The 11917-nt window shown below is 35.0% G+C and overlaps 1 protein-coding gene across 5 annotated transcripts; it reads left to right on the forward strand.

The window, feature by feature from the left end:
- Nucleotides 1–3: 3 nt before the first annotated feature.
- LOC128551691 (manganese-dependent ADP-ribose/CDP-alcohol diphosphatase-like) lies at nucleotides 4–11223 on the forward strand. 5 transcript variants are annotated; one of them, XR_008368863.1, is made up of 4 exons: nucleotides 4–115; nucleotides 742–1425; nucleotides 1972–6955; nucleotides 7084–11223. XR_008368863.1 is itself a non-coding variant. In XM_053532599.1 (3 exons), the coding sequence occupies exons 1-3, from the start codon at nucleotides 40–42 to the stop codon at nucleotides 2283–2285; spliced, it is 1074 nt and encodes a 357-aa protein (XP_053388574.1). In that variant the 5' UTR covers nucleotides 4–39; the 3' UTR covers nucleotides 2286–11223. The 5 variants fall into 5 exon arrangements, 4 of the variants coding, with proteins under 4 accessions (XP_053388574.1, XP_053388576.1, XP_053388577.1 ...); XM_053532599.1 differs by having other exon boundaries at nucleotides 1972–11223; XM_053532601.1 differs by having other exon boundaries at nucleotides 52–175; nucleotides 1972–11223.
- The last annotated feature ends 694 nt before the right edge of the window (nucleotides 11224–11917 follow it).

The following is an 11917-nucleotide window of genomic DNA, read 5'->3' on the forward strand; positions in this document are numbered from 1 at the left end:
CATGTAATTTGTACGTCGTGGCAGTTAAAAATAGCTTTGATGCAGTTAGGGAATTTTAAAAGGCTTTATTTCACAATTCTTTCCAATTTTACGGCCAAAAGGACCTTACTGTACAGTGAGAAACATTTTAGTGATTTGATTATAAACTTACCATTTTACTGTGAAAATTTATGAGGTTATAATTAGGGAATTGATTGTAAACTTGACATTTGGTTGTAAAATTTTTTGAGGAAGGGCAGTTGATGTATCCAGGATATAAATTATAATACCAGACCGATATATGGAAGTTTGCCTTTGAAACTGGGTGTGTATGAGAAACGGTTAAAAAAACAGTACATCAGTATTACAACCATCATTTCCACAGTTTGTTTAATTGGCGATCAGGTTTGCCTAATTTTTATATGATTTATTTTTAAGTGTAGAGGTCTGGTATTCCTTGTATCTACTGTTCTGTACTATATAACAAGTATATAAGGTAAATGCGGGGGAAATGTGATAAAGCTGACATAATGTTGCTGTTATAACAAAGTTTTTTTGTAAATATTTTTTTATAATCTTTCACTTGGATTGGAGACATAGTTTTATTGAATATATCTATATGAAATTTTATAGATGATTTCCCTCAGTAACTTAGTTGCTTTAACAGTAAAACAGATTCAGCTATTTATGAGCACAATCCAAATCTAAAATTCTCTGTTGATACATGTATATAAATTATATTTTTTTTGTTGTATATTTCAGGAATGGAGACAAGGAGAGTAGAAGAACCATGCCTTGCAATTGGAGTAATTGCTGATGTCCAATATGCTGATGCAGATGATGGCTATAACTTCAGCAAAACCAATCGCCGATACTACAGAACAGCTTTAAAAATGCTTGACAAAGCGGTGACTTTCTGGAACAAAGAAGCACAGAAAAAGCCCCAGTTTGTGTTACAGCTAGGAGATGTTATTGACGGTCTTAATAAAAGACAAAACACTTCAGAATCAGGACTAGCTGATGTTATGAACTCTTTATCTAATTTTGAAGGTTGTGTTTACCATATATGGGGCAACCATGAATACTATAACTTCTCTCGGGAATATTTATTAAAGTCGAGTCTGTATTCAGGAAATACGGCTTACAGTACACCAGTTCCAGGGAAAGTATACTACACTTGTGAACCACATCCTAACATCAGGGTTATAGCCCTAGACTGTTATGAGATAAGCATGCTAGCAAGTCCACCTGATTCGGAACAGTTTAAAATGGCTGGTGAATACATGGCTAACAATCTAAACACAGACAAGAACTCTGGAGAAGGTTTGGTCGGAGATAGTAGAAGGTTCGTCAGGTTTAATGGTGCAACAAGTGAAGCGCAAATAGACTGGATGAGAAGAAATTTACAGGAGGCTGAGAAGTTGAGGCAGAATGTGATAATTATGGGTAAATCATTTTACTTGCTATACTGTAAAAGTGTTTGCATTCTGGCAATCAGTACCTACAAAGGATTTTGCTAGGTAAATTTGTTTAAAGTCAAAGTTAAGTCAGATTCATTTGTACTATTTTTCCTTATGTTTATACTATGTAACTTGCTTGCATGAAACAGACTGCACCAGTCATTTCAGTGGTAAAATTCTCAGATCTTTAATTGGGGAAAAATCAACAATTCCATTTAATTGATATTGACCAAAGTTTCATTTTAGACCAGGTAATAGTTAAGTTTACCTTTATACCAAATTTTTTTGTCTATGGCATTTTTTTTTTTTGGCTTTTCAGACTGCTATATAGAATACCCATGGATGGTAGATATATTCCATTATCATACCATATTGTACTTAATCCATGTCCAGTGATAGAATAAGTTCCCTGCTGGTATTACCCTAGATGATTTTAGCAGTGTAAAGATAAAATGGCTGAAATAAAGTAATCAGTATATTATACTGTACATACATGTTTGCATACAACATTATGATTATTTCTGTGTTGAAGGTCATTGTGGTGTATATGCTGATGCTACAGATGTTTCCTGCCTCTGCTGGAACGCCCCTGACATCCTGCACGAGATTCACGAGCACAGTGACAGTGTGTTATGCTACCTCTCTGGTCATGATCACAGTGGTGGAATGGCCTTTGACGAGAAAAACATCCTACATATGGCATTACCAGGAGTACTGGAGAACAACAGGGACTCGGATTTCGGTACGATGTACATGTATGCAAACAAGCTGGAGTTGGTGGGCAATGGGCGTGTCTGGAATGTAACACTACCATTGAAATACAAACTGACAAAAACTGATAGTTAATGTTAGCTTTACCTTAGGTTCTTTTAGTTTAAGTAATAAAATCTAATATTCTGAATTCCATGTATACATTTGTACAAAAATTCTTTCCACCGTAGGGTAGATTTAAAACTGAAACTGATTTAGAAGTTTTATTACAATATTTATTGTACTTTGGGAAACTATAATATCTTAGCATTTTATTAAAATTTTATTTTTGTTATACTGTATGTATTTACTTATTGGTTAATATAGAATGTTATTCTTGTAAACCTATGTAAAACATATAACTGGTTATTACTATGGGTACACTTTTTTCAGGTTTTGATTTTTAATATTTGCAAATTTTGGTTCATGCATTTTTCTGAGAAGTAATTTACTGTATAAAAAGTGCAAAGACAAGGTTTAATTTTCATATAGATAATTAAACCAATAATTAAATCTGTCTTATGTAAATACTAAACCTTGTGTTGAAGCTTTAAACAAATTTTTGAAAAAGCTGTTTGCTAACACTTGGAAGCATGAGCAGTTTACTACTGGCGTATGTTAATTGTTAGACTGTTGTTACAGTGAGTGGAGTTACAACATCAGTCACAGTGGAGGTGATAATGTTTAATTTCCTTTAATACATGGTTTCTCTGAAATGTGTACCAATTGTTCAAAACAGTGAAGAAAGGTGTTTTTGCCTGAAGTGTGTATCAATGTATCTTGCCATGTTATTAATAAATATGTAATATTAGACAATTTTATGAGGGAATTTTAAGCACTGTTTTTATGGTTTTAAAGTGGGAACTTGAATATCTGTTTTGTTATATCCCCTCTTTGAAGATGTAGGGATATATTGCTTTGCACATATTAGTCGCATCGGACGGTCTGTCCAGTAGATTGAACGATTTGCACCAAATTACTTGAGAATCACATGACCCAGAACCTTCAATTTTGTTAGCTTGATTAGGCTTATGAAATAGATGACTCCTATCGTTTTGGGGGTCAATAGGTCAAAGTCACTAGGGCCTGAATTGTGAAAACCGTTACCACTCAGTAACATGAGAACCACCTGACCCAGAACCTTCAAACTTGATAGAATGATTGGGCTTATGAAGAAGACGACCCCTATAGCTTATTGGGGTCAGTATATCAGAGGTCAAGGTCAAAGAGACATGAACTTGAAAAGCGTTACTGCTCAGTAACTTGAGAATGATGTGACACAGAATCAGTCTTCTAACTTGGTAGCATCATTGGGCTTAAGAAGTGGATGACCCCTATTGTTTTTGGGGTCAAAGGTCAAAGTCACAGGGGCATAAATCTTGAAAACAGTTTCTGCTCAATAACTTAATAACAGCTCCAGAACTTTTAACTTCAGAGCTTGATTGGGTTTATGAAGTAAATGACCTTTGTTATTTTTTGGGTCAGTAACTCAAAGGTCGGGGTCACAGGGACCTGAACCTTGAAAACTGTTTCCACTCAGTAACTTTGAACAATTTGGCCCAGAACCTTCAAACTTGATAGAATGATTGGGCTTATAAAGTAGATGATCTCTAATGTTTAAGGGGTTAGTAGGTCAAGGCCAAGGTCACAGGGACCTGAACATTGAAGGCTATATCTTCTCAAAAGCTTGGGAACCACTTGACTCAGAACAATCAGTTTTGGTAGCGTGATTGGGCTTATAAAGTAAATGACCCCTATTGTTTTGGGGGTTAGTAGGTCAAAGGTCAAGGTCACAGTGACCATGGGATTGAAAATGAGACAATCAGTCATGGGGAACATACATGTTTTACAACCACCTCATGTTTATTTTGTAGTTTTTAAAACTTTTATTCAGTGTTTTATGCCCCTGCCATAAAATGGGGGCATATAGTGTTACCCCTGTCCGTGTATATGTTTTTATGTTCGGGAAATGGTGGTGTTCGTGTCCAGGCGATAACTTTGATATGCATGGTCCGATTTCAGAATAATTTGACACAAATGTTAAGCATGGATAGACGATGTGTCTTGCACAATAACCATTTCACTAGCTCAAAGATCTAGGTCACAGCCCTTGGTTGAACTTAGCCAATTTTCACTACATAAGTGGTCTTCATGTCCAAGCCATAACGTTGACATGCATGGTCCGATTTCAAAACAATTTGACACAAATGATAAGCATGGATAGACGATGTTTTATGTGCAACAACCATTTCACTAGCTCAAAGGTCAAAGTCACAGTCCTTGTTGAACTTAGCCAATTTTCACTACATATATACTGGTAATGTGGTCTTCATATCCAGTCCATAACTTTCACATGCATGATCCGATTTCAAAATAATTTGACCCAAATGATAGGTCAAGGTCACAGTCCTTGGTTGAACTTAGCCAATTTTCACTACATAAGTGGTCTTCATGTCCGGTCCATAACTTTGACATGCATGGTCCGATTTCAAAATAATATGACACAAATGATAAGCATGGATAGACGATGTGTCGTGCGCAAAACCGTTTCACTAGCTCAAAGGTCAATGTCACAGTCCTTGGTTGAACTTAGCCAATTTTCACTACATGTACAGATTACTAAATTTTCTGGTTTTCCCACAATACTTTTTTTAGTTTGTGAGCATTACCATGCCTATTACCTTTCTCATGTTGCGGGTGCATCCATGTCTGTGACACATTTCTAGTTAAAAATATCCATTCCTAACCTACTGAATAGAAATGTTAAGATTATGCCCAGAAGCTTAAGGGGTAATCTGAAAAAATAACATATCTTTGTATTACATAGTCAAAGATTTTGTGATCAGTTTTATCTGCAAAGGTTAAACATTAATAGATCTATAAATGTGTTTGAGATACATTGATTTCTCAATAATCATTCATAATATACATGTATATTGAGTCATTATGTCTCCCACCACACAGTGGTGTGGGAGACATATTGATTTACTCCAGTCTGTGTGTGTGTCTTTCTGTGTGTCTGTCTGTCACAAAGCTTGTCTGCACTCTAAGTCAAACATTTCTCATCCGATCTTCACCAAACTTGAACAAAATGTGTTGTACCATAAGACCTAGGCCAAGTTCAATAACTAGCCAAATCGGTTCAGGCATATTGGATTTACAGCCCTTGAATTACCAAAAATCGCCCATTTTACTCTTGTCCGCACTCTTAAGTCAAACATTTCTCATCCGATCTTCACCAAACTTGAACAAAAAGTGTTTGACCATAAGATCTCAGCCAAGTTTGATAACTAGCCAAATCTGTCCAGGCATTTTGGAGTTCTGGCCCTTGAATTACCGAAAACTCGGCATTTTTACTCTTGTCTGCACTCTAAGTCAAACATTTCTCATCCGATCTTCACCAAACTTGAACAAAATGTGTTTGACCGTAAGACTTGAGCCAAGTTTGATAACTAGCCAAATCTTCCAGGCATTTTGGAGTTCTGGCCCTTGAATTACCGAAAACTCGGCATTTTTACTCTTGTCTGCACTCTAAGTCAAACATTTCTCATCCGATCTTCACCAAATTTGAACAAAATGTGTTTGACCATAAGACCTCAGACAAGTTCGATAATGAGCCAAATTGGTCCAGGCATTTTGGAGTTCTGGCCCTTGAATTGTAGTGAGTAAACAGTATATAAAGACTGACTTGCTATTTAGATGATTAGGCATTTGTGGGAGACATTCGCTTTTCACAAAAGCAGCTCTAGTGTTTTTTTGTTTTTAATTTCATCTGTTTTACTTTAAATCTCTTTTTATATGCCCGTTTTGGAATAACGGAATGTATTATGTGATGGTGCCTGCATCTGTCTGTCCATCCATCCATCCGTCTGTCCGTCATAGTTTGTTTCTGGAGCATAACTTTCTAATCATTAAAGTTGTTGACTTTAAACTGTGCTTATAGGTAGATGACAATAAGACGATGTACAGAGCTTTTGAACAGGCTCTGTAGGTCAAAGGTCAAGGTCACAAATTGAGCTAAAAGGTCAAAACTGCCCATCATATTTTTTATGTCAGAAGCATAACTAAATAACCATTCAAGATATTGACTTTAAACTTGGCATGTAGGTAGGTGGTGATGAGACGATATGCAGAGCACAAGAACCAGGTCTGTAGTTCAAAGGTCTAGGTCACAAAATAAGCTCAAAGGTCAAAGTCCATCATATTTCATGTCTGTAGCATAATTTATTAACCATTCAAGGTATTGACTTCAAACTTTATATGTAGGTAGGTGGTGATGAGACAATGTGCTGAGTGCATGAACCAGGGTGGTAGGTCAAAGGTCAAGGTCACAGCAAGGTCAAATTTGACCATCATATGTCCTGTCCAGAACATTACTTAAGATTGTATTTTTTATTTGGCAGATCCCTTTTTTGTTCACTTACAATATTTTTCATAGAATTATTTCCCTTTTTAGCTCACCTGAGCACAAAGTGCTCAACAAGGTGAGCTTTTCGGATTGCCCTGTTTCCGTCATCAGTCGTCCGTCATCAGCTATTTGACAGTTAACACTCTAGAGGTCACAATTTTGGCCCAATTTCAATGAAACTTGGTCAGAATGTTACCCTCAATAAAATCTTGGCGGAGTTCAATATTGGATCATCTGGGGTCAAAAAATAGGTCACCAGCTCAAATGAAAGGGAAAAGCTAGTTAACACTCTAGAGGCCACATTTATGATAATATCTCTATGAAACTTGGTCAGAATGTTAATCTTGATGATCTTTAGGTCAAGTTAAAATCTGGGTCAGGTGGGGCCATAAACTAGGTCACCAGGTCAATTCAAAGGAAAAGCTAGTTAACACTGATGACCATATCTTAATGTAACTTGGTCAGAATGTTAATCTTGGTCTTTAGGTCAAGTTAATTCTGGGTCAGGTGGGATCAAAAACTAGGTCACCAGATCAAATCAAATGAAAAGTGTGTTAACACTTTAGAGGCTACATTTATGATAATATCTCTATGGAACTTGGTTAGAATGATAATCTTGATGATCTTTGGGTCAAGTTCAAATCTGGGTCAAGTGGGGTCAAAAACTAGGTCACCAGATCAAAAAATAAAAAAATGTTTGTCTTAATGAAATCAAGGCCAACTTATATTCCAGCTTATCAGGGGTTAGAATTAGGTCAGGTGAGAGATACAGGGCCTTCAAGGCCCTCTTGTTTCTTACTATAATTAACTTTTTTATTATTGGCCATAGGGTAAAACCTAGACCACTTTTCTGTGGATTTAGTATTTTTTTTTTAGAATTTCTTCCCATAGAATTTTTTTTAGAATTTTTTCCCTTTTTTTTTCCTGTCCTTTAGGCTTCAACAGTCTAGTTCTTTAAAATTTGCCCTTATTCTCCTCTGATATAACACTTCAGTGTATATTGCCATGCTTGGTGGAGCTCGTTTTGTTTGGTAAAGATATTTGGTTGAAATTTGGGTCATTAGATATTTTTTAACATTTTAAAAAGTGATAGTGTTTTTAAACAAAATCATTGTACATGTTAAAATTACAGTTAATCCATTAAGAAAGTCTTACTTATAAAGTTCAAGAATATTTTCAGATGTATTATATTTAAATTTAATTCAAAGACAAATTTAAAAAAAGGTAATTTGTTTCATTTTTTCCTGTAAAATGTTTTTCTGTCTGCATTTGAATTTATACAGCTGAATTCAGTTAAGCCAAGGGTACACACAGTTCAATGTATAAAAACTTTTATGTGAATGGTGATATATGGTAAGCATTTTTATGCATTAAAGGTTAAAATGGTGTTATAACACACTATATTCAGAATAACATTAAATGTTTATAATTACAAAATGTATATTACTTCGGTGACACAGATTGTGACAATTGATTTTAAAATAATCTTGATTACTTTAATTATTTCTAAGTCTTTTTGTGAGATTTTAGGGTATTTAATTTCCATGTTTATTTTTAGTCTGTATATGTTTAAGATGTTTTCACTTTAAAAGTATTTTATGAGTCATTGTCTAACCAACCTAGATGTATACATTGTTATGATAGGTGTAGTGAAGAAGGGACTATTTATTGAGCCCTGTGTTTGACATGAGATGAAATCTTTGTTTTCTGATTTTGTGTAACAGTTGCTTTAAAGAACAAGAAAAGGAATAGAATTGATATTCAAATTTTGTTTATTGTCATCAGTAATGGAAACTGATTCACATTTATTGAGCTTCACCATGAGAAAACTAACATAGTGCATTTGCGACCAGCATGGATCCAGACCAGCCTGCGCATCTGCGCAGTCTGGTCAGAATCCATACTGTTCGCTTTCAAAGCCTATTGCAATTAGAGAAACCGTTAGCAAACAGCATGGATCCTGACCAGACTGTGCGGATGCGCTGCCTGGTCTGGATCCATGCTGGCTGCAAATGCATTATGTTGGTTTTCTCATGGTGAGGCTAATATGACATTGCTTTGCAGAATTGATCAAAGGTGTGCTACTCAAATCCTCTGAATTAAAACACTGTGAGTTTGAGATGAGACTATTTATGTAAGATTTCAGTAACTTGTAACTCTTCATTTAACTTAGGGTTGAATACTACTGATAGTTCTCTTGATATGTAACATGTTATAACTGTATTGTTACAAAATAGCTGTGTAGAAACTTTATAGGTAGATTAAAGCTCTCCAGTAAAAAGGGTCTGTGTACCCTAAAGTAGTTAAGTGAACGAAAAGATATTAACTTGTGTGAATAAAACTGGGGCATGTGTGATTGGAAGGTTTTATACATTAAGGTAGTAGAGCAAATATATTTATTTTTTATGAATAACTTTTTAAATGAAAAAACCTTAAGTCTGTGATATTTTTGTGATATGATTAGGTTTTGAATTGTGTTGCTTTAATATTATAATTCGTGTGACAATTGTATTTAAGCCAAGGTCCCTGTTCTTTCCTCTGACGAGGTGGTGTTCATAATGAGTGCTTTGTGGGGAATATGAACTATTTTAAATTTTGTTGCTTTGTCAAAAAGTATTGTTGCTATTGCAGCAAAGAGCCAAGAAAATTATGCATGTTATTTTGATTGTTAGCACTTTTGAGAATAAGCAGGTTTTTATTTTGTTGAAACACTAAAACAGTAGTTCCTAAACAAACAAATTGTTAACATAAAACAAAATAAAATTCTGGAGATGTTTTCATTTAGATAGATATATTTATGGTAGTAGGACAAAATTAATGTGCGGTCATTTTATGTTTCGCTACATCTATATTTATTGTGGTTGTTGTGGCAACTAATATTCAGAAATACCTTAGGCCATACCAAATTGATATGTCGTTCGTCGGAACTACCGCATCAATAATTTCATTCCCGAGAAAAAAAATAAAAATCACCCGCCCGCACGTACAATAAAAATCTCCGAAAAAAAAATCTTTTTTTCCCGATCACGCGGTCCGGAATAATAACGGCAAAGCAGGTTTTATCGCTGTTTTAATGCGTCAAAGTGATATTGATCGGATTTCATGCATCCGTAATACATGTTACTGATGACCAAAACTCAAAAAGTCAGGAATTATGGTGTTGTTCATCATTTGTTTTAAATCTGGAGTGTCTGTGCTAGTGCCACACATGGCCTTTGATGTGTCGGTAGGTAATGAAGTAGGCATGTTCTACTTTTGTTCAATACAGTGAAAGGAACGAAGCATGACTTGTAAGACGTGCACGGGGATGCAGTTAAAAATATTTGGAAATATTGTTCAGATATAGTTTTCAAACTATTTGTTATCAGTTGTTTAGTTCAGAATGTTATATCTAGAGCCCAAAGCTGAGGCCGACTACTATCTTAAAAAAATGTTTGTTCACAGATCCTGACCGACCTATCACATTGTCTAGGCCAAATCTTTTTGAACGTAACTTCTTTAGTACAGCAGTCAGATATTCTATTGAAACGCATTTAGTCAATTTAAAAATTGTTTAGCTTTTCAAATAAGTAGTGTAGATATAAAATCTGTCCTTTTGTAACCCCAATTTTGCCTATTTGTCTATTACTTGGCTGTGAATTGATAGAACGAAAAAAAAACTGGAAAAAACAGACCTCCCCAACTCTAAATTTCTAGTTCAGTCAAAGCAAAACAAACAACACTTTAAGGATGGCCATATAACACTTTAAGGGTGGCCATATTGGGATCATTCTTTGTCAGTCTTGTTATCATTTTTGCCTGAAATGAATCTCCACCACAAAAAACATAAGCTAGCCTGATCTGGTAAGAAATTATTCCAAAGGGATTCGAGCAATGTCGAAGCATCTGTATGACCAACTCTGGTCTCACTGGTCAAGTGGTTTGTTACTTCCCTTCACCTCTATGGGTTGGAGTTCCACTAGGGGCACAAAGTTGTTCATGTGCCGAAGCCATCTAACTGTGCTTCAGAAGAAATGTTATTCCACACATGTGCCTGTTTTGTCTTAAATATTCCTCATGCTGTGCCGTTAAATAGGCAGGCCTTCAGATAAATGTAGAAAAATCAAAATTAAAAATAAGACACTCATCCCTTAGAAATTATAACTAAAAAAAACCAAAGTGATTCAGTGAGGTTTGGCAAGAATTTATTTGCAAAATCATTCATGTAGTCTTTAAAACATAATAGAAAAGCTATATACTGTGTTACCCACACTGTAAATGTTTGATTTCTGTGTTATTTCTAAAGAAATGTTAACTTCATGTATAATCATAACCACCTCCTCAAGGGTCCAAGCTGGGAAAAAAAAAATAAAAAAAGCCCGCCCGCTCCATGTAAAATCTACCCGCCTCTGAAAAAATCAAAATTGAGAAAAAAAAGAATAAAATAAAAATTTCGCTCGCCCGCTCCAATTTTTTTTGAAAATTTTCCGAAGAACTATTAATCAATTTGGTATGGCCTTATTCCATTTGTTGAAAGTTATGTGCCCCTTCTGGTAGGGGGCTATTAATGCTGGGACATTTATTGTGTAAATTTGTTTGATGCAATCTTGTTTTGTTCATTTGCATGAAAACAGTTATATTACTGATTTTTTGTTTTGTTATTTTTATACCACCTAAAATTTATTTCCACCCAATATGAGCAGTTTAATGCTAATCATGTATTGGCATTGAATATCACAGGATAGATGTCTAGCTTTTATAAGTGTGTAACTTCAGATGTATTGAAGTAGACACGCTTTTTATTTTGCTTTATGAAATCATTAAGGTGTGTTTACCTCTGGTGAAAAGCCAGACCTAAATTACTGAAAAATTGCTAATTTACTAAGCAAACATTACACCTATGTGGTACAACTATCTCTAAAATGTCAAATTTCATGCTAAAGACTGATATTTAATTTTTTGATATTCTTTAATTTAGGTGCGAACATCCGGTTGGCCATTTTTTAGGTTTTATCTACTGACATTGAGTCACAGTAGAAAAGATTAAAGCAGCATTTACATCTTAATTTCATGCCAGTTTTATAGAAGAAGAGTATATTGTTTTGCTCACGTTGGTTTGTGGATCTGTACATCTGGTGGCTAGTAGACATTTTGGTTTCTAATCAAAAACTGAATATTGTGAAGGTTTACATCTATAAAATCTCACAGGATTGCCTGAAGTTTGGAGGTGAAAACTTTTTCCAGTCAATAGCCGGAGAATGCTTTAACCATAAAATGATTGTCTTTTGGTCATTGACTCCTATTATTTTAGGTCAGTAGGTCAAAGGTCAATGACACATTG

Source organism: Mercenaria mercenaria, unplaced genomic scaffold, assembly GCF_021730395.1.
Source record: "Mercenaria mercenaria strain notata unplaced genomic scaffold, MADL_Memer_1 contig_1560, whole genome shotgun sequence".
Taxonomy (NCBI): domain Eukaryota; kingdom Metazoa; phylum Mollusca; class Bivalvia; order Venerida; family Veneridae; genus Mercenaria; species Mercenaria mercenaria.

Bases quoted from the DNA above. Each gene is read 5' to 3' on its own strand.
- LOC128551691 (XM_053532599.1), top strand. From the start codon at position 40: ATGCAGTTAGGGAATTTTAAAAGGCTTTATTTCACAATTCTTTCCAAT. The intron at 116-741 runs GTGAGAAACATT...TGTATATTTCAG, and splicing joins CAAAAGGACCTTACTGTACA to GAATGGAGACAAGGAGAGTA. The intron at 1,426-1,971 runs GTAAATCATTTT...TCTGTGTTGAAG, and splicing joins GCAGAATGTGATAATTATGG to GTCATTGTGGTGTATATGCT.